Genomic DNA, 23,447 nt, shown 5'->3' on the forward strand with positions numbered 1-23,447 from the left:
CCGTGCATGGGTGCATTCAGGCCCAGTCACACTCACAGTACCCATACACCTACGCATGACACCACCCAGAATGCTGTACGAACGGTTGCATCACAATTTTGATATGCAAATTGGTTTTTGTGGAAAGTAAATGGTGCACTGTCACATCTCTGCGGACACCTCAACTCCGCCTTAAGGAAAGAGGTTGGGAAGGCGTAATCATCTTTGTCGCAAGCTATCCTCCAACTTGACTAGCGCATATAAGCTACATGCCTGAAATGGGAACAGTTGCGGATAAGAGTTAATGGAAAATACCTAAGTAATTTGGGATTCGCTGATGACATTGCCTTGCTAAGTCACTCAGGACATGAACTGCAAAGCATGATCAATGAATTAGACAGGCAGAGCAGAACGGTGGGGCTAAAAATTAACATGCAGAAAACCAAAGTAATGTTCAACAGCCTAGCAAGGGAACAGCAGTTCGCAGTCAGTTAGTAGCTAGGTGCTGGAAGTAGTAAGGAAATATGTCTATTTAGGGCAGGTAGTGACAGCTGATCCAGATCATGAGAGAGAAATAACTAGAAGAATAAGAATGGGGTGGAGCGCATATGGCAGGTTATCTCAGATCATGAATGGCAGTTTACCAATATCCCTTAAGAGAAAAGTATAAAACAGGTGTATCTTACCGGTACTCACCTATGGGGCAGAAACGTGGAAGCTAACAAAGAGGGTTCAGCTTAAGTATAGCTTAAGTTAAGGACAACGCAGCGAGCTATGGAAAGAAAAATGATAGGTGTAACGTTAAGAGATCGGAAGCGGGCGGAGTGGGTGAGAGAACAAACGCGCGTTAATGATATCCTAGTTGAAATCAAGAGGAAGAAGTGGGCTTGGGCAGGGCATGTAATGCGAAGGCACGATAACCGCTGGTGTTTAAGGGTAACGGAGTGGATTCCAAGAGAAGGCAAACGTAGCAGAGGGCGGCAGAAAATTAGGTGGGCGGATGAGATTAAGAAATTTGCGGGAATATGGTGGCCGCGGCTGGCGAAGGACAGGGTTAATTGGAGAGACATGGGAGAGGCCTTTGCCCTGCAGTGGGCGTAGTCAGGCTGATGATGATGATGATGAACTAGAAATCGTATGACTGTCGATGCGTTGTGTAGTCGCAATGTTGAAAAGAACAGCTCATGATAATGGGTTCTTTGTTTTCGTATATTTCCTCTCATATGCCGCTTTCACGTCTGTAGCAATAAAATTGCGTGAGTACGTTGATAACATGCATTTCATTGATAATTCGTTACTTAAGTCCAGTGACCGCTTGGGTCTCTTCCGTCTAACCTCCACATTCTACTTGTTATGAATTCAGCACTAATCATTGATAAACACACCACTGATTCTATACTGCTCCTGGGCAATGCTGACCGGAGCTGTTCCGGAGAGTAGACTCTACTATGGGCCCCATACAACTCAAGAGCGAAGCGACGAATGCCCCTCGAAGGTGCCCTCCAAACCAATGGCGGCTGGCAGCTGCTTCCGTGAAATGGGATCAGTCTCGACGTCATGAGTGTCGGTCAACGCCATAGGTTGGGGAGGCCACCTTCGAGGGGCATTCGCTGCCTCGTTCTTGATTTGTATGTGACCATAGTAGAGTCTATTCTCCGCAACAGCTCCGGACAGCATTGCCCAGAAGTAAGTATGGACTCGCTCGTATGACTCGCTGTGCACCAGGGTACGTGCCTGACTGACGCAAGTGTAGCCTCGAACGCTGCACAGCTGTGCCTCGAAGAAGGCGCATAAAACCGTTCGCTGGGAATGAGAGGCTTCATTCAAAAGGCGCGGAGGGAGAGAAAGACCTAAAGATTGAATCAGGGCAGCCCTTCCGCGAACGGAATACGACTTTTTCTCCTTTCGTTCACACGATACCAAAAACGCCGCGTTTCTCTCCCTGCTGTTTGAAATTTCATCCCACAATGGGCTCTGCTGCGATGAAGTAGTGTCGACTCGAATTTCAATATAGAGACTTTCGCTTCGGAAAGTAAGAGGTGGCAGTGCACTGTGTTTCGTGTTATGTACCTCGCTTAAATCTCTCAGTTTTTAGCACTCGCTTTTATAGAGTTGTATCTCGCGTGCGCGCTTTCTAAGGGCGCGCGCAGCCCGTGAAAGCGTCACCACAGCGGGATTCGCGCTGCCGCATGGTGTCTTTCTACCGCTTGAATAAAAACAGCAGAGAGGAGACAGATTCTGCGCCCGAGGATATATGGCGCAGCTCAGAACAAAGCCGTGCAGAAGCAACGCGAACGAGGCGACGCGTACGAACCTGGCGCTGGCGCTGTCTCGCCCAAGTACTTATTCATCGCCTTTCAGCGTGGAACTCCATATCCTGCCTGTACGGAAGCGGCGCTCCAGTACTTCAGCTTCTGGGTGCCGCCGTAAGAGAGAAAAAAAATGAGCGTATGCTGAAGACGACGGAATGGTATTGCGGAGGAGTTTCGGATCCTTGTTTCATATTTCAATTCTACTTTATACAATGAATTTCCATCTTCCTTTCGTTGTTGTTGTTGTTGTAGTGAATTGTCGCCACGAATGTTATATGTATGGCCGTGCGGGCTCAGTCAGGTCTGAAGTCAGAATTTGTCTTTTTCGGCGTTTTATTTTTCAAGTGTAACGTGACGTTGAAAAGGTTGAATACAGAATGACGTGCGAATGAATATGGGGGCTTCCCTCAGCCTTATCAGAAAGCCCCGGAATTAGCTTTTGTCGTACATTTCACAAATCAACTACGGTGTTCAAGCTTTATGAAGAATCAATAAAAGAGGCGTCATCACTATTGTCATCGTAATCATCAGCCTAACTGCGTACACTGCAGGACAAAAGCACCTAGCATACATCTCCACTTAAGCCTTTCCTGTGCCAGCAGCGACCACCCCATGCTCACATACTGCGTCTCATCTCGTATTCCCAGCTGACTTGCATTTGACGACCTTTGTTTTTCTCCCGTTCCACGCCTTTATAGCGTATTCTTTCGCACTAAACCTGTGGAGATCATTGTACAAAAATGACTTGGATCGTATTTAGTAACGATTATCTTTCCGAATAAGTTTTTCCTCCCTACCAATGGTAGCTGCGCCTTATGGCGTCATGATTGACAGTTAACTGAAGAATGTCAGTCACTGGCTCCGGCATCATAGGTTATGCTGTCCAATGGAAAAGAAGAGAAAACAAATTATTTGCGAAAAGCGTTGTCATCCAATATGGTGTCAGACGTGTTCCCCTTCCTATTCAGTGAGCACTCCACATTCAAGGCAGGTTTGCGATTACTGATAGCGAACATTCGGTGCAAGAAGACACATCGCGTGAACCGAACGAAGATTACCAATCAGAATGGATGCATTGCTGAAGATAGCTCACCCAAATGGTTCAGTGTGCTGTTGAGTGGCGTACACTGGGCACTGTTAACTGAGAGTGGTGGATTTCTCGAAAACGCATTAGAAGAGTAGTGTCTGCGTGTAATAAAATGACAGACATTCGCTAAAAAATCACATATTGCCTGATTTACAAGCTCGTTCCAGAGAAGGGAACACACTCTGCAGGAAAATCCAGAGATCAATAGGCACTTATACGAACATGGCGTAGGTAAAACCAAAAGCAAATATTTGCGTGTCTGGCGGTACACAGGCTGGCGCATACATTCTGGCGAGAACACGGTCTGTCGTCTTCCTTACACTTGCGCCGCAACCTTTAAAGCCTCACATAGCGAAAAAAAAGATATGTCTTTAAGCATAACGGCTCTATGCCTACACAGGCTCTTGTTTAAATTTTCTTACCTCGCTTGAGGGCCGCACAGAAACTGAGATGCGTTTGTGTAGCGCCCAGGCACAGGCAGAAATTGCTCTGGCTGGGCAGACTGTCCTGAGAGACCTTCGTACTGCCATGGGCATTACTATTACTACTACTATTACTAATACTATTACTGATAGCACTGACGAAAAAAAATTTCTCGATTGTGCCTCTTTCATATGTTTTATCATTCGTCTTTAGGAGCATCGGTCATATCACCTGCTTATCGCCTCTCAAGCCGTATTAACCACCATAAGGCCGTCTACGCCCCACCGCAAGAACTACCGCTCATTCTCGATCTTTTTTCGTCACGTCATCCCGGGACTGGAATGATCTACCACCGGACGCCGTGCATCACATCAACGCCATCCATTTTAAGAACGCCATCAAGACCATTATTGTTTAACTGCCATGCCCATCCCTCATGTAATGCCCCATACCAGGGGCCTTTGAGCTATCAAATAAAAAAAAAGAACGTCAAGACGACGCCAAATGACGGCACTGAAGAGGAGTGCACACCGCAGCCGATTTACTGCACAGTGAACTGCGCGCACTTTGCCCCAAGGCCTAACTATCAGTCGTCGGCGACCCCTTCGCGAGGCGCAGATATCGATCATTTCGTTCGTGTCGCGGGGCAGCGCGGTGGTTTTGCGGGCCTGGTGCCAGAAAAAAAAAAGTAAGGAGGAGAGAGAAGACGCTGTGAGTGTCGTCAGGGTTTTAGTGTCCGCCTCTATCTTGCCAGGACACCGCGGAACCGGCTCGCCAGCGAAGCGCCATTAAGCTCGAGGCTCAACCCGTGGCGTCGGCGCCTTCCAGGAAGGCGTACATATTTGCCTTTGGTGACAAATAGCTTTCGGGGCCGAGGTAGCCGTGGCTTTCAAATCGCGTTGGGTGATGTTTCGTGACCTGCGACGACGCCCATTTGATGAACGTTGGTGCCGTGGCCCCGGGCTGTCTCTTCTGGGAACGAGCGTGATGCGCATATTCTGCTGGATTGCGCTTTTTTCTCACAGGGCTTCCATTTAGGTCATGAGCTGCGGTGAAAATGCGAGCTCTTTTCCAGCGCGGCGGTTAGAAAGGATACATGAACACGCTTTCTGAAGGAGCAAACGTGTGTGAAAAAAAAAAAAAGGTTGATACGATGATACTCAATGTGAAGATGGATGGATCCTAGATTCTGTGAAGAAGAAGCAATAAACAGATGCCATGTCCATATATTGCCGCAAGAACGAGGTCACCGCGATATCTTGCATGCGAGAACACCGCCGAAATTGTACAACGCACTGTTCGTTTTGCATGCGTATTTGTGTGAAGCATTTTTCTTTGGTCAATTACGCACGGTTAGCGGCCATTGCATTCTCCATTTCATGTTTGTCGTGGACATATCTTCCCGCAAGGGGGGGCGTGGGTATAGAGGGTTAACTTTTGAAGCGTTGCGCTGAGTTTGAAAAAAATTTCAGGAATAATTTATCCGCTTGCCATTACGGAATAATAAAAAAAATCGATATTGCATCTTGAGTCAGAAAAACATTATTCTCATCATAATAAGCCAATGAGTGTGTCGGTTTGGGAAAACTATCAGTTTAAATATGCTTGTACGCACCGTGGCATCATCGTGCTCAAAAAAATTGGCGGGGGCTTAGCTGTGGTTAAGTCTGGTAGGTTGCGAAAGCAAAAGCGCAGCGCCTCCAATTGAAGGAACGCAGTGCGCCGCGTCCACAGGTCACGCGTGGCTACCGGCCGCCGCTGCGCGACGACTCAAAGTGTCTTCGGTAATTTTTTTTATATTTTGTTTTTTGGTGTTGTTGCGACAGAGAGAAAGAAAACATTATCGTGACGTCACAGCGGCAGTAGCGCCACAGGTGCGCAGTGCGGCAAACACACACCGTAACTGCAGCCGGGCTCTCTGAAGGAGCGAGTTGGTCGTCCATAATCTACAGCTGGTATGACGTCACAGCGGCAGTAGCGCCACAGCTGCGCGGCGCGGCGTAACTGCAGCCAGGCTATCTGAAGGAGCGAGTCGGTCGCCCATATTCACTCCGCTAAAGGTCAAACGTAACTGCGGCCGGGTCACGCGAAGGCTTGAAAGTGCGAGTAGTATTGCGTTCGCAATAATAATATTTTGAGTTTCTTTTGCAGTCTGCGCCTCCACCGCGGCAAATCAAACTCCCGAAGAAGAGCATTAAAGCCACACAACACCTGCGTGGAATGTAGGCAACCAAGGACTTGACCCACCTTGTAGGAGCCTATATGTCAGACAGTGCTATAGCGCCGTCTAGCTTAGTTCTCCATCATCCTATACTCTTGAACGAAGCGTGAAGATCGTCGCTCCCAACGCCGGGACAGCTGCAAGTACTACATGCAAAGGAATGAAACAAAATCCTGGCGCATCAACAGCGCAACGCCACCTCCCGCGAAAGGTCAAGCTGATTGGCGCTCCCGGCGATTACGCACACTGCCATAGGAGCTGCTGTGACGCAAAGATGCCTTAGCGCCTTGTGTCGCTGACGTCATCATGGTGGGATGCGAACTCAACCTAATAGAGGGCATCCACTTCCACATACTCGACAGCGGTTAGGAAGACTGCACTGCTGAAAGGAACACTGTCTCCTCGGTGCATACAATGCAAGGCTTAATGGCATTCAAGGCTTGGAGATCTTGCACCGGGTCAAAATCGGGACAAAAAAACTATTACGACAGAAAAACTATAAAAGAGAGGTTCAGATGAGAATTGGCCGTTCTGCAGTCGTCAAGTGCCGCATACCAACACTGAGGGATCAGCCAATATTCGAGAGGCCGGGGAAAGCTGATCAGCAGGAAATTACGTTCTTAAAAAAGAAATGGGAAGGCGTAGACGAGAACGAGAACGAAGATGGCCTCCTCAACAAGATGGAGGAGCTTCCTAAGTTCGCTGCAATAGCAGGTTCCATGGCAGTATGCAGGAATAAAAGTGTTTGCTAGTTACCGCAGCGGACTGAATTTGGCTGTTGATGATGATTATGATGAAAAACAAATAAGTAAGAGTATGCCTAGTGATCGTAATAAGATAAGTAGAGTGTGGGTGTGCGCAGCTTGGTGACTCTTGTTCAACATAAAGCGCATTCGTGTGCTTGTCTGTCATTTTCACCCGCCGGTGTCATTCTGTGTGCTTCGCATCGAGAACACGATACAGTGGGCAAAGACGGTTGCAGGGATCGGCATCCAGTTGTGTTCTTGTCGCCGTCAACTACCCGTTAATAATCACCTGACCTTTGTTCCCTTAGATTAGTATGCCCTGAGCTCTGACCAGAGAGGAAAGGTTGGCTATCAGCAAGTGTCACCGTAACGGCTGCTAACACGATTAGCCAACATGCAGACAGGCTGTGCATGGCAGGTTGGCGGCCGCTATTTGTCTTGGTCAACAAAGTATTTCATTGTTGCTTTCAACCGAGCCCAGTGGCGTGGATATCCCCGAGAGTGCTGCATGTTGACGGGATATAGATAGTAGTAGTAGAAGACCTTTATTCGGCCATAATTTACAGGCCGAGCATGTCGACCGCCTGGGCGACCAGAAGTCGCTGTTCTTCCTCCCCTTCAGCGCCAAGCCAGTCGAGCCAGGTGGTGATGGATAAAGAAGGTGGGGGGTAGGAACTTGGCAGTGGCGACAACCGCTGTGAGCATAGAATGAGCATCGCTCTGCTTTTCCGCTGCAGGTTGGTGTTCGCACTGGTGGTGTTTTCACTATCAGCAGCTGCTACAGGAACCGTGACTGTCATCAGCCGTGTGTGCCTGCTGGGAAACGTATCGGCTGCATCCTCGACATCATTGACATCGGCTGCATCAGCGACACCTGCTATCTGCTACGCGGCCAGTGACGTCATCCCAACAGCTACAAAAGGGCGCGCTCGGGAACCGGACCATCACTTGGCAGTGGCGACAACCGCTGTGAGCATGGAATGAGCATCGCTCTGCTTTTCCGCTGCAGGTTGGTGTTCGCACTGCATGTTACGTTGCACATTTGTTACATTCTTCCTGATCTTTCGTCGCTGCTGCCAAGTGGTGTTTTTGAGTGCTCTTTTTGCGTGGAACAGATTGAACAATGACTAAAGATCTTGCAAAATATAAGGAAGAGCTCAAAAATGATTTTGTAAAGCTGAGAGAGGAATTGAAGCTGGAAATCAAAACGGCACGAGAATCACTGGAGAGAGACCTGCGCAATGAGATACGGGAATTGCGGACTGAGCAGAGGAATATGACTGACAGTCTGGATTTTGCTCATAAGGATATTGAGGAGTTAAAGCAAAACCTTCAGGCTGAAATTGACAAAAATGCAATGCTAGCCGCAGAGAACGAGGTACTACAAGCTAAATGCTCTAAATTAGAAAGCAAAGCTAGCGACCTTGAAAATCAGCTGATAGGTCTGGAACAGTATTCAAGATCTGCCAATCTGGAGATTAAAGGAGTCGCGAAGACTGACAATGAGGATGTTCTGCAAATTGTATCCAAAATTGGAGGACTCATCAAGGAGCCTATCAATGAGTGCGATATTGAAGCCTGCCACCGTGTTCCAACTCGAACACCTAACACATCAAATATTGTAGTTAAATTCAAGTCTCGTGCGAAACGAGACACCACTCTCTATAAAGCTAGGAAGGCCAGAATCAGTAATGAAAGCATTGGACTCCACAGCACGGACGCCATTTACATTAATGAGCACCTCTGCCCAACTCTGAAGCGGCTTCTTGGACAGGCAATCAAACGTAAAAAGGAGCAACGCTGGAAGTCTGTTTGGACGCAAAACGGGAAGATTTTCGCTCGCCAAAGTGACTCATCACAAAGTATTCAGATCATCAGTGAGAAAGACCTTGTTAAGATAGTCTCGCCGCCGACCCCCGACAGTTCAGCCCACTAGGCTTACATCTTTGCCTTCCCTGAAATGAATTACCTCGAGCTTGTTTTTCCCCACAGTGTTCGATCTCCTCTCCCATCAGAAAACTCAGTATTTCATTTCAATGCGCGCTCCGCTATAAACAAAGAAGATGATATTGTCGATCTACTGAGCAAGTTTTCATTTAAATATAACGTTATAATGATTACCGAAACTTGGTACTATGATGGCGGCGATAGGGTTCACCTTGATGGTTACAAAAGCTTCGTCATTAATCGTGATGGCCGCCGTGGAGGAGGCGTAGCCATCTATATTGATGATTCCTGGGATTATGAGCCTGTACCTGCGTACTGCCTGATTACGAATGACTATGAAATTTTAACACTTAAGCATAACCTTGAAATCTTCGCCGTTGTTTACCGTCCCCCCAATGGCAGGTATGGAGAGTTTATTTATTTTTTTCAGAGCTTTTTGGAATATTCGTGCGCGAATAATTGTCAGCTAATTTGTGGCGGTGATTTTAATTTGAACCTGCTAGACGCTAGCGCCAGTACCTATGATTTTGTGACAAGTTTCACTTCAACTGGTTTCACAAATTTGATCACGACGCCAACCCGTGTCACAGTGTCCACATCCTCTGCTCTTGATCTGTTAATCACAAATATTGAAACAGCTGTGCACCTCGCTGGTACGGTCACTGCAGATATAAGTGACCATTGCCCTGTTTTCATGTTTTATCGTTCACCCAAAATGTCGAAGAAAAAGCGCCCCGACGCTTTTACTTTCCAACACATTTCAGACGAAGCACTTAAATCTTTCGAGCAAGACATTAAGCACAAGACTGGTCATTTATACTTGGGAAGCGAAATTCGAATGATGCATACACAGGTTTCATTGAAACGTTTATAAAAATATATTGTGCGCACTTTCCCTTCAGAACATTTCACCAATCAAAAAAGATAAAGAAGCCATGGGTGACTCCTGTTCATTTAGCAATGATAAGAAAGAAAAACAATCTGTATCATGCATTTTTAACTGCGCGCACACTGAATGCGTTCAAAGAATTCAAAGCTGCTCGAAATAAGTTAAACAGTGAACTTCGGCGTGCAAAGACTGCCTACTTTGAGCACCTGTTTCTTGACGTAACAAAGAAAAAACCAGAAGCCGCCTGGAAAGCGATCAACAGAGTCTTAGGTCGTCAGACTAAAAATTCCGCGCCTGATAAGATAATATTCAATAGCCGTGAACTTTCTGGCCAAGAACTGACTGATCACTTCAATAAAGAATTTGTCGATAGCATAACGCCAGATGACAGTCTGCTCTCTGCAGCACCTTTAATCAATAGCCCAGTTAATAGTTTTGTTTGTCACCCAGTTACCGAGGAAGAAGTATCTAGAACATTTATGCAACTTAAGAATAGCAAAGCTCTTGACATTAATAATTTACAAATAAAACCCATAAAGCATGTTTTGCAGTTAATTGTTCCTGTTCTCACGTACATTTTTAATTTGATCATTAAGGATGGTGAGTTTCCTATGGAAATGAAAAAATCAAGGGTAACAGTCATACACAAAGGTGGCGACCGAAATGATGTTAAGAATTACAGGCCAATATCAGTAATACCGGTGTTTTCGAAAGGGCTAGAAAAAATACTGTCATCTAGATTAACACATTTTTTTGATAAGATGAAGCTTTTTTCTGACGCGCAGTATGGATTTAGAAAGGGGAGATCTACTGAAAATGCTTTGTTAACATTGAAAGAAAAAATCCTGGAAAACGTAGAAGATAAGCTTTTCACCCTCGGCCTATTCATCGACTTTTCTAAGGCGTTTGACTCCCTCAGCCATGACATTCTTTTACACAAATTACATCTACACGGAGTACGAGGAACACCCCTTAACCTCATCGGATCTTATTTACGCAACAGAAGCCAGTCTGTGCATGTTAGTAATAAGCAGTCCTCTTTTCTACCCATTAAAGCCGGAGTGCTACAGGGCAGTATTTTAGGACCCTTTCTCTTTAATGTATACATTAATGACATTGTAACCATTGATTCAAAAGCTCAATTTATTATTTATGCCGATGACAGTAACATACTGTTATCTGGCCCTGATGAAAATAAACTTGTAATATGGTGTAATGACCTGCTCGGAAAATTGGTTTTCTGGTCACAGTCTAATGGACTAAAGATTAATCCGAGAAAAACAAAAGTAATTATTTTTCGGCCACGAAACAAAATGGTGAATCTACAACAAGTTGTTCAGTGCGAAGGGGAAGAAATTGCTATTGTTAAGGAACATAAAATTCTAGGAGTCACCTTTTCAGAAACATTAACGTGGGATTCACACATTGACAACATGTGCACAAAACTTTGTAGAACAGCCGGCGCCTTATCGCGATGCCGTTCTTTTCTCCCAGTTCATATTAAACTTCAAATATACCACGCCTTGTTCTCGTCATATATTAATTATTGCAATTTAGTATGGCTAACAACTACTAAAGGGAACATTCAAAAGATCCACATGTTACAAAAAAAGATTGTGCGCAACATAGCTAACATTGACTACTTTTCTTCTACTCAACAGTATTTCCGTCAGTACAATATCATCCCGATACAAAATATGTATGAATTTCGCATGTTGCGCTCATTTTATGTTTCATCACGCCCTTTCAGACAATTTATTTCTACAATCGCATCCCTTCAACATAACAGCAATAATGCATTTACACGTAGCACTGATTTGTGGCAAATTCCCCGTTTCCGCACCAATTACAAACTACAGTCCCTTAAGCACAACCTCCCGTTAATTTTAAATAAACACTCGCAATTTACGAAACCCAGCCTTAACCAGTTGCGACAGTACTTTTTATCCGTATAGATGTTCTGGTGAATAACTGTTTTCCATTGCCCCAATTATCTTTCTTTATATTTTTGTTCCACGTCATACAATCATTGTAACCACATTATATAACTGTTTGTTATTTTCTTGTGCTCTGTTTTTCTCTCTTGTGTTCGACTGATGTTATTTATTTTGATTTTGAATGTGTTGAAATTATTCATATGTATGTTTTTTTTTCAGTTTTTACATTACTTCAAAACTGTACACACGTTTCTACTTGTTACCACATTTTACACGTCTTTCTGTGCTGTGTGTTTAAGTATTGATATTTTTTATGTTCCTTTATTTTGCTGTTTTTCAATGTCTCTATGACTTGCCCTGCCTTGTATGCTGGGCCCTGGGCCTCGTTAAGCTGACAAAAGCAGCTTTTAGCCCAGGTGTCCCACCAGAATTTTTTTTTCTGGAAATAAACTGAACTGAACTGAACTGAACTGAACCCGACTGCTGAGCAGCCGGGCAATAGAAGAGGCAATGGGCCAGGTCCGCATAGATACAGGGGCAGTTGGGACAGGAAGGGTCCGATCGACAGCGATAGAGAAAGGCGGAACGGGGTGATGACTGCATTCATTTGGATGTGCCGAAGAAGGTGAGCCTCCGGCACAGTGAGTGATGGATGAGGAGGAGGGTAACGGCGTTTGTCGAGGCGGAGCTCGAGGTAGACCTATATAGAAGACGGTAGCAGCAGGCAGCAAGATTAACGAGGCAGTGTGCGGCCGGCTACCCTACGTGTCGGGAGGGGCTAAAGGGAGCGAAAGAGAAGGAGGGTTCAGTTCGGTTAGTGAATAATAAGAGAGTAATTATTCAGTAGCTCACACCCAAGCGCATGCATACGGCTTCGGAGGAAAGCGAAACAGCTTACTCAGAAACATTGTAGTTAAAGAAAAATTCGCCCTGGTGTGAACCACGGACCAGCGCCTCATCGGGGTCTTCGCTCTACCAACTTAGCAAAACTGTGACGGGTGGTACAACTAGATCGATTTGATCAGTAGATCGAAGTTGTAACGGTAATGGTCCAATGTTTAGGTTAATCCCCCAAGGTGTAGTATATTCGTAATAAGGGACTAATTATTAATTAATTAGGAGTAATTGCAAAACAATTTGCTGCACTCGCTGTTTTAGATTTAGTTCACAGAACATACAACACAACATAGATTTACGTACCAGAATCCATTATTATCAAAGAAAGCAGCATGACTCATGGAACACACACAGTAACTGTAAGGAAATCTCGAGTGAAATGTTATGGAAATTGAATATTTCTACTTATCAAGTATTGTTTACTGTTCTCATTGGACCACGTAATGGAAGAATTGAAATGAAGAGGTGGCGGTAAATTATTACTGGCTGTAGTAACACGGTAGCGTAGCTTCTGGTTTTTATGGTTTTATGGGGTTTAACGTCCCAAAGCGACTAAGGCTATGAGAGACGCCGTAGTGGAGGGCTCCGGAAATTTCGACCACCTGGGGTTCTTTCACGTGCACTGACATCGCACAGTACACGGGCCTCTAGAATTTCTCCTCCAAAGAAATTCAGCCGCCGCGGCCGGGATCGAACCCGCGTCTTTCGGGCCAGCAGCCGAGCACCATAGCCACTGAGCCACCGCGGCGGCGTAGCTTCTGTTTACCGTAATTAGACCGGGTTTTAAGAACCAGTTATTTTTTTTCGCGTTCTGAAGTGGTACTTTGTGGAAGAACAGTCAGAAATCGAAGGGTATAGCCGGCTTTTGTGAATATGTTGAAATAGTCGGAAAAAATATATCTTCAGGATGCTGTGTTTGATGAACAAAGGCATAGTTCGGAGATGCTGTGGTCGGCCGTGATATCTTTCAATTATTATCAGTGCTTTCTTTTGCATCGTAAATAGTTTTTGGTAATTACCGGAAGTCCTGGTTCCCCAGAGTAAAAAAAAGTGCACAGTATATTGATATCTTTAGCCATGTAGGTGTAATGCTAGTCAATGGGTAAAGGCGACCAGCTATTCTGCTCAGACCGGAAGCAAGTTTCAAAATATGTAAATTCCAAGCCAGTGTCTCGCTGAATCAAACACCAAGAAATTTTTGACTGGCAACTCTTTCAGTCGCATTGTTAGCGTAATGAATATTGAGCACATGGTGTTCTATAGTGTTAATACGCATTATGTAGTGCGTCTTCGAAAGATTTAATGGAAGTTTGTTTGCCTGCAACCAGGAGTTAAGGTTATTTAAATAATCTTCAATTTGTCTTGCCTTCAAGTGCGCACGAATCGAATTCGCTTAATTGGGAGACACTTTAACATAACCAAATAACCTGCAATTTGTCTTGCCTTCGAGTGCGCATGAATCAAATTCGCTTAATTAGGAGACACTTTAACCTAACCCTCTCAATTCTTGCCACCTATTTACGTAAACTACGTGCAATAACGGCTTTCATGTACTGCTCAGTTCTTGTTTTTAAAAAAGGCTCGCAAACTAACTTTTAATACCACGTATAAAGAGCGAAAAAAGCAATGTCCTACTGAAATATATTGAATTAAAATTAAAATTTTGACACAAGAGCAATTTTTGTCTCTGGCATCATTCTCGCCGTCGGTACCATTATTACGACGGGGTGATAGGGCAAGAGCGTTTATGCTGTTTGCCTTTATTTTAATTTATTTTTTTCTGTTGGAGTGTGGAATTAACCTTCGTGTCCGAGCAGTGTTTTGCTTATGTGCTCCGTCTTGGTGCATATTTACACTTTTTCTTCAGTAAGAAATTAAGTTGTGTGCAGTGGGTGTGTTCCTTGCTGCTTTTCATGGTTTTTATCCCGCGTTTTTATCAGCATGAAAGCTGAGGCAAAAATCTTCAAAGGCGAAAGCACATAGACGTCACTTTTAAACTAAATTTAAAAGAACTAAGAACTAAACAAGACAGTACTAGAGGTTGGTGCAGCAGTACACTGAGTCAGGGCGACTGTCACAAGCAGCAGGCATCATGCGCACGGTATCTGGCTCTTCCAAAACACGAAATGGCCAGCTTTGCTATTTCATTCACATCAAAGCTAGCCTATACGACTGCGACAGGCAAAGAAGGCACGCAAACGTTCCACGGAAATGAAACAGAGATGAAGATATATCGAGAGAGGAAGTACGTGCTGAGTATGCGAAACATGCGGTCCGGAACCGCCACACGCAAAAGGCGAGCGAAACGTCTCCGCCCCATCGGCAAAAGAAGATGGCGTCTGAATGGCCACATTCTGCCGGCCGACCGCAACAACAGCGGCTATCGCGTCGCCGCGACGACGACTCGGTCGGGTCACGTCGCTTAGCTGCCGAGAGGTGCGCTGACCTCGGCGAAAACAAGCGAGGGAAGAAGGCTGTACGCCCGGTTTCGATTTCTCCGGCTTCTGGGCAGTATGCATTGGTGTTCCCGAAGGCTAGCTGCCTGTGGATAACGAGGAGCAAAAGCGACAGGCGGAAACTGCACTTCTGATGACGGAACAGCGGTTGTTGTATTTCATTGCCACGAAGAAGAAATCGCATGCGATAGAAACGCAAAGTATCTTAGGCCGCGAAGGGACGCTGCAGTTAGCAAGTGCTTGCTTCTTTTTTTTCATTGTCTGCGACAGCCATTGGCATAGAATTGCATGGCTGCCTTAATTAATGTAGCTGCGTAGTAAATTCGCAGGCACACCCAATTTCCTGAAAGTTGGCGCCTACTTATCATCACTAATAAAAAGGTCACAGCCAAAAACATAAAATATGTTCGACATTCAAGAAGCAACCAAGAGGGGCCATTGCATATTTTTACAACATCCTCCCTGAGAATTGCTCATTAGTGCCTGCACACATAAAGGATGGTAGAAGGCCCACGCCTTCAAGTGAAATAAATTATACGCTGTGGAAATTTCCAGTAGTAGTCCTTCCAAAGAAGAGTCTGGTGAACTCGTAGAAGTGTGGCGGCTGCTTCTGGCTTGCACAGACATGCCTAGTATACATCTGTGAAGCCTTATCTTTTCATCAGGAAGCTCCGAGTCTTGCCATGGGCATCACTTTAATTTAGCTGTATGTATAGGCTGAGCCGGAAAGCCTACCGCGCTGCTTACGTGGAATTCTGGGAATCACCTCTCTGCCGCCCGCCCCCAACCCCGGCCCGTTTCTTTTTTTTTCTGATTGTGAAATGTAGCTGGCTCTTTTCATGTAGTGAGAAAATGGTGGTGTCGAGGGAGCTGTGTTTTATGGTTACAGGGGCGGCCACCATGCATCGGAATCTTTAAAAGCACGCTTTAACTTTAGAGTGGTGTTTTGCTAACAGGCCGGGTGCTCTCATGTCACTCGACTGCGAGCTAGCCGACTCACCGTTGATCGATCGTACCGACACTTACCGAAAGGAACAAAATGCGATGTTTAAACTTCAAGCCAAAACTCTCCCTGGATTTTATTGCTCATGGAGAGAGAGAGAGAGAGAGAGCAAACTTTGTTGCTCTGATAAAAGAGGTTGGTGCTGAGGTTGTCAGGGAGGCACTAAACAAGATTCGCTGCATGAGCCGCAGGCGCCCTCAGGAAAGAAGCCACTTTCCACTGTCTCTGATTTATTCACTTTTTTCCGGAAAAGGTTGAACTTTTTTTTTTCTCGAGGAGCCCCGCAATCTACATTCCTGCGACAGCCTTTTTCCTCACAGTACGTTAGGAACCGTTCAGTCTTCGCCGACGTACATACACAAAGAACAAATCAAGCCGCACGAGAAACACTCATGGCCACAGACTGCTACCTATTCCAGGCCCCTTCCTGAATTGCAAATAACGACTTGAAACGCGCCGTATAAATACGTTGAGCCGTCGAATCTCAGACGGAATGACTAGGCTTTCAGCGCAACCCGTTTCCGCCACAACCGTGGGCCAACCACGTCTAAGTTGCTGGCTCGCATACGCAGAAGAAACGACACCAGCATGGACCACGCATCCTGCAGGCTTTTAGAGCGCAGCTCTTTGGCGCCCGTTCCTGCGTTTCGCGGCGTCGCCGTCGTCCCTCGTAACCAGCTTCGCAGCCGGGGCAGTGCGCTGCTCTAGCTGCGCGCGCTCATGGCGCCATTTCTTCCGCACGCCGCTCTTATGGTTAATAATATTGGAGCGTGCAACGCCAAAAAGAACACCCGCGCAGAGACGAAAAACCTGCGGCGGTCCCCTAGTGGTTCGAGCGCGCGCGAGAGAGCCAACTAACTTCTTCCTCTTCTAGCGCATGCGCTACTTCTGTCTCTTCTTCGAATGCATGTATCACTGCCCCCCTCTTCTGCAGCATCGACACGATGCGGCTGGGAGTGAAAAGTCAGCGAAAGGGTAGAACACAGCTGCAGTGGACCGCAGTTCAGTCAGGTAGCCGGTCGTGGTAAGGCTTCATGCGAACAACGTGTACGACTTCAGTTCGGTGCGACCGGCGCGATGAACAAGCTGTCGGGGCGGGAGCAACTGCATAAGTCACATCACTGATGCGGCGCACTACTTCGTAAGGGCCGAAGTATCGGCGCAGCAGCTTTTCAGAGAGCCCGCGGCGACGAACAGGTATCCAAATCCACACAAGGTCGCCGGGAGCATAACTGACGAAACGGCGTCCACAGTTGTACTTAGTGGCGTCAGCCTCCTGTTGACGGTGGATGCGCAGGCGGGCCAGTTGACGCGCTTCCTCAGCACGCTGAACGAAGGTATCTACGTCGATGTCAGCGTCAGAGTCGCAGTAAGGGTCGACGGGCAACATAGCATCCAACGGAGTGGTCACCTGGCGACCGAAGACAAGCTGAAAGGGGGTCAGTCGGGTTGTTTCCTGCAGGGCGGTGTTGTACGCAAACGTTACGTACGGCAGAATGGCGTCCCAAGTTCGATGCTCGACGTCAACGTACATTGATAGCATGTCGGCTAGTGTGCGGTTGAGTCGCTCTACCAACCCGTTTGTCTGCGGGTGATACGCCGTAGCACGTCGGTGGCTCGTGTGCGTCAGAGTCATCACGGACTGGGTTAAGCGGGCCGTGAAAGCAGTTCCCCGGTCAGTAATAACAACGGCGGGTGCTCCATGACGCAAGACAATGTTGTGGACGAAGAACTGCGCCACTTCAGCAGCAGTGCCCTTGGCAAGAGACGTGGTCTCAGCGTACCGTGTGAGGTAGTCAGTCGCAACGACTATCCAACGCTTTCCAGACGAAGACTTCGGAAATGGGCCAAGGAGGTCCATGCCCACTTGATGGAAAGGGGTCTTCGGTGGATCGACGGGGTGAGTGAGTGAGTAGAAACTTTATTGATTTATAAGATTTAGCCTGCGGTGGAGGTCTTCTTCAAGTCTTCTCTTCAAGTCTTGAGGTTGCCTCCTTAGCCTTGGGTGGTCCCCTAGTCCAGGGCTCCACTGAGTCTGGCCACCTCGCTTGCGTGTGCTATGAGTGCCCTTTGGGCCTCTAGCTCGCAGCTGGTGAGCCGGCTCTCCCATTGCTCCGCACTTGGTGTGTCGTGTTTGTGGAACGATATGTTTCTGTCGCATTCCCATGTTATGTGGTATAGTGTTGGCCTCGCTTCGCACCAAGGGCATGTGGCGCGGTATTGTGTCGGGAACATCTTGCTTAGTATATATAAGTTGGGGAAGGAGCCTGTCTGTAGCTTCCGCCATTTTGCGGCTTCTTCCTTGCTTAGCTCTTTGTGTGGTGGGGGGTATTTGTATCTTAGCCCCCTGTATAAACTTAGTGTTTCAGAGTACCCAGCCCCTAGGCTAGTCCAGAGCTCCTCCGGGGCTTGTGACCCCCCAGCTCGGATAGTAAGCCCTCGAGCTAGTTCGTCCGCCCTTTCGTTGCCCCAGACCCCCGCGTGGCCTGGTATCCAAATTATGTTATGTTTCTCTCTCCTCCCCGAGGGTGTCCCCTCGCTGAGGATCCTGAGTGTCGTTTTGCCTACCCTTCCTTTTGTGTAGTTTCGACACGCTTCTTGTGAGTCTGTTAAAATATTCAAGGGTCTCCCCTTTCTATCGCCCTCCCTCATTGCTAGGGCTATCGCTATCTCCTCCGCCTCTGCTACATTTGATGCCCTGGCCGTGAGGCTCGTTTTGTGTTCTCCCTGGTGGTTGACGACTACCGCCACCATTTTATGTCCTCGTTCACCATAGTACGGGGAAGCGTCGGTGTATACCGTGCTGTCCTTGTGCCCTATTGTTTTTTCATAGTATTCTGCTCTGGCTCTCCTCCTGCTGGCATGGAGGTTTGGGTCCATGTTGCGGGGGATGGGTTGTACGCTTATGTTTCTTCTTAGTGCGTCTGGTATGTTTTCCCTGTTGTTGTGATGGTTCTCCGTCTCCCGACCCAACCTAGTCAGAAGTGCTCGTCCGGTTCTTGTGTCGCTGAGTCTTCGGGGTGAAGAAATCCGGCCGGTTTCAATGGAGGAGTCTTCCGACGTTGGCATTCACGGCATGTTTTGACGTAGGCCCGCACCGATGGGAGTAACCTGGGCCAATAATACTTTTGTCTAATCCGCGCGAGTGTACGGCTGACTCCAAGGTGGCCGGCGGATGGTGCATCATGACAGGCACTCAAGATCTCAGACCGCAGCTGTGATGGTACGACGAGTAGGAACACTTCTTCGCTGTTGGCAAAGTTGCGTTTGTAGAGAACACCAGACCGTAAAGTGAAGGTGTGAAGCCCTCGAAGAAAAACACGCGGAATGGGAGCTTCACTGCCTTCGAGGTAATCGATGAGCGGCGCCAACTCTGTGTCCGCCCTCTGAAGCTGCGCCATTTGGGTGGTACTAACAGAGCCCAGGAAAGGAAAATCATCGGTGGTTTCTTCGGTATTGATTGGGATAGGCGTGCGCGACAGACAATCCGCATCCTGATGCTTGCGGCCAGACTTGTAAACTACTGTTAAGTCGTATTCTTGCAAGCGTAAGCTCCATCTAGCCAAGCGTCCTGAGGGGTCTTTGAGGCTCGCCAGCCAGCATAAGGAGTGGTGGTCGCTTACCACACGGAAGGGTCGTCCGTAGAGGTACGGTCGGAACTTGCAGATGGCCCATATCACTGCAAGACATTCTTTCTCCGTCGTTGAATAATTGGTCTCGGAGCGCGTAAGTGTCCGACTAGCATAATTGATGACCCGTTCTGCACCGTCTTGCCACTGGATCAGTACTGCACCAAGGCCAACATTGCTGGCGTCAGTGTGGATGTCCGTGGCAGCATGCTCGTCGAAATGGCCGAGTATCGGAGTGCTTTGCAGACGGCTGCGAAGCTCGACAAATGCAGCCTCTTCGTCGGTCCCCCAGAGGAAGGGCGTGTCGTCACGGGTCAGTGCGTTCAGCGGTTCCGCGATTTTCGAGAAATCTTGAATAAAGCGCCTATAATAGGAGCACAGGCCTAAAAACCGGCGAACGGCCTTCTTGTCAGTTGGGCGTGGAAAACCTGAGACGGCAGCAGTCTTGTCAGGGTCCGGGCGAACACCTTGTGCGCTGACAACGTGACCAAGAAAGCGAAGTTCCTCAAAGCCAAAATGGCATTTCTCGGCTTTGATGGTGAGTTGCGCGGATTTGAGCGCTTGTAGCACAATGCGCAACCGCTCCAAGTGTTGGTCAAAGGTGGGCGAAAATATAACGACATCGTCCAGGTACACCAGGCAGGACTGCCATTTCAAGCCGGAGAGGACAGTGTCCATCATGCGTTGGAAAGTAGCCGGTGCTGAGCACAGACCAAATGGGAGCACTTTAAACTCATAGAGGCCGTCAGGCGTCACGAAAGCCGTCTTCTCCCGGTCTCTCTCGTCCACTTCGATTTGCCAGTACCCGCTTTTAAGATCCAATGACGAGAAGTATCTGGCGTTCCGCAATCGGTCGAGCGCGTCATCTATCCTGGGCAGCGGGTAAACGTCCTTTTTGGTCACGCTGTTAAGTTTCCTGTAGTCCACGCAGAAACGCAGAGTATTGTCCTTCTTTTTGACAAGAACCACAGGCGATGCCCACGGACTGGTGGACGGCTGAATGACATCGTCTGCAAGCATCTCGGCAACCTGATTCTGAATGGCTTCTCTCTCCACCGGGGAAACACGATATGGGCGCTGGCAGACGGGTCGCGTAGTCTCGTCAGTGATGATACGATGCTTGGCGAGTGGAGTTCGGCCGACCTTCGAGCACGTAGCGAAACAGTCCGCAAATTTTGCCAAGAGGGCCGACAGAAGATCCCTCTGAACCGACGGCAAGGCAGGATTTATTCTGACTGACTGAAGAACGTGATGTGGGCCAGCATACTCCGGAGAGGGTCCTCCCACGGTGCACAAACCTGGAACCTCAGCAACGTCGTGGAGGAAGGCAATAGCCATGCCTTTGGCCAGGTGCTGATATTCGTTGGCAAAGTTAGTCAGGAGGACGTGGGTGCGGCCGTCACGTAGTTGGACGAGACCTCTTGCAACGGCAAGTCCCCGCTTAAGCAGCAGTGGACTATGGCTGTCCGCTAGGCCCTCGTAGTCATGAAAGAGGTCGTTCCGCACGAGCACCAGAACACTGCACCGCGGCGGCACCGTGACGTCGTTCTCGACAATGCGCAGAGCGTTGCTGCAGGGATCGCGGGAGTCAAAGCGCGCCACGGCCTGTTTGGTCGAAAACGTGACACGTGCCTCCTGAAAGTCAATCACAGCGCCGTTCGACTGCAGGAAGTCGATCCCCAGAATCAAGTCTCTGGAACACTCGGGGAGTACGACAAATTCACCAACGTACGTAAAACCACTAATCCCAACTCTAGCCGTGCACTTGCCCACAGGGGAAATTAGGTGGCCACCAGCGGTGCGAATGGGGGTCCCCGTCCACGGTGTCAGAACCTTCTTAAGTTCTCCAGCGAAGGCACGGCTCATAACAGAGTAATCAGCACCGGTATCGAGCAGCGCGGTAATGTCAGTGCCATCAATTGTCACACGCAAATCAGTTAAGCAGGAGCTGTTCGCGGGCCTCGTGCGCAGCCCACCCCGCACGGTGGCGGAATTTCTAACCGAGGCGACCACGATGGAGACGACGCTGCAACAACGGGCCCGCCAGTACAACCGCGACATCAACTGCATGGTGCCCGAAGGCTTTTCGTCGTGTCTCGGCGGCAGTGCAGACACCTTGCGTGAACTAATTCGCTCCGTTGTCCGGGAGGAACTGCAACGGATCCATCTGCCTCAGGTTGCACCTGCGCCGCTGGCAGCGCTGTCCGAAGTTGTCAGGGACGAGGTGCGACAGGCTGCGCAGGCACCTCCTGTCCCCGAAGCGCCATCCTGGTTCGATGACCGACCCACGTACGCATCTGTTGTACGTCGCACGACAGGCTACGGTCCCATTACCCCAACGCCTGGCGTGAGCAACATCGGCACATGTCACGCAAGCGTGCCTGGCTACGGTGTGACCCCGTCGACCTCCGTGAGTAACATCGCCACGTATTCTGCAACCGCATCTGCTACAGCTGGGCCACGCCCTCGCAAGTCGGATTTGTGGCGTACACCGGACCGCAGGCCTCTCTGCTACCACTGTGGGGAGCCTGGTCGCCTCTACCGCGCCTGTCCGTACCGCCAAGTGGGCCTTCGCGGTTTCCATCCCGACGCACCCTGCCCTCAGAACGGCGAACGACCGCATGAGATTGCACAGCATCTCTGGGCACGCCAGAACCCTGCCTACTCTGGAAGGCGCGAGTCCCGTTCCCCTTCGCCTCTCCGTTATCGCTCTTCCAGCCCTGGCCGCCAGAGTAGCTCTGCTGGCCGTCGCTCGCCGAGTCCGCGTCGGGAAAACTAACACCAGCGACCTCTGGAGGCAAGGCCGCTGACGTCGGGACGTGTCAAGATCCTCCATCGCGGAACCCTCGAGCCGACGATACCCGGACAGAGAGAGGCAGCGACAGTATCAGATACGCTGCATCCGATTTGCGTGTGACAATTGATGGCACTATATTATAAATACCAACTACCCCTTACCTCTTGGTGCATTCAGTATTCCCGTCCGGAACACTAGACAAGCCAGCAATGGCAATTTTAATCTTCCTCTTTGCCATAATGCGTACGGAGAAAGACGAATAGAATTTACAGGAGCGAGAATTTGGAGCTCGTTGCCAATTGAAATAAAGCAAGCTAGGAATTTCATACTGACATGCAAGAAACATTTTTTGGGAATCGAAGCAAGGCTACAAAGTTAGTTTTTCTTCCATGTGTTTGTGATTGCTGTCCTATATGTTATTTTGTATTGGACCGCTGACTAGCCTCATTGGCTATCGGTCCAAATATCTGTGTATACATTTTGTTTGTGTTACTCAATAAGGATTTCTTGATTCTTGATTCTTTCCTCCAGCAGTGCCGGATGTGCTCTCAGAGAAATTTATTATCTACACATGCCGCAAAGGCCTTTTACTAAACATTACATCACAACATGTTAGTTGTAGTGAGTGGATTTGCTCGAAAATGGGCAGAGAAAACATCAGATTGTTTTATGATGATGGCGACAACCTTTTTTTATGGCGCAAGGACACCTGTGAGGCTGTGACCAAAGGGCGCCACGGCACGCGGTGTTTTCGTCAGCTCAGGGTGGGCTTATACCGATTTCCCAAGCATTTCACCATAAAGAAGCTGAGCACCAGGCCAAGGGAAAGCTTGCGGTCATTGGAAACCAGTGGGTACCCGGACTCACTGGGGATCGATCCCCGCCACTTCTGCATGCAAGGCAGATGCTCAAACCACCATGCCACCGCTGCGGTATAAGATTCAGTCAAGAAAGGTTGTGAGGTGATCAGGGTTATTATCGAAGACTTCACCGACGTACAAAGGAAACGGCATAAGAGAGAGAGCGCAAACCTTTAACAAACATAGAGATTAGCTGGCGCTGATAGTGAATGCCTGTATCTTCTTGGCCCGCGTCCCTAGTCCGGGATGCCGCAATATCCCGCC

General features: G+C 48.2%; 1 protein-coding gene across 5 annotated transcripts in view; it reads left to right on the forward strand.

Annotated features, from left to right (window-relative positions):
- Positions 1 to 23,447, forward strand: part of LOC149334853 (uncharacterized) — an 87,566-nt gene that overhangs the window by 11,613 nt on the left and 52,506 nt on the right. For 4 of the 5 annotated variants that reach the window (XR_016283972.1, XM_089551483.1, XM_089551484.1 and 1 more), the window contains exon 2: positions 7,506 to 7,777. Coding sequence is in view for 4 of the 5 variants with exons in the window: in XM_089551483.1 (XP_089407609.1) it covers positions 7,506 to 7,752 (247 nt within the window). In the remaining variant the exon portion in view is untranslated. Of the gene's footprint in view, positions 1 to 7,505; positions 12,198 to 23,447 lie in introns of those variants that run through there. The other variant, XM_089551480.1, reaches the window with a different exon arrangement.

The sequence above is a fragment of the Amblyomma mixtum genome, chromosome 7, assembly GCF_055824585.1.
Source record: "Amblyomma mixtum isolate Tamu chromosome 7, ASM5582458v1, whole genome shotgun sequence".
Classification (NCBI taxonomy): Eukaryota; Metazoa; Arthropoda; class Arachnida; order Ixodida; family Ixodidae; genus Amblyomma; species Amblyomma mixtum.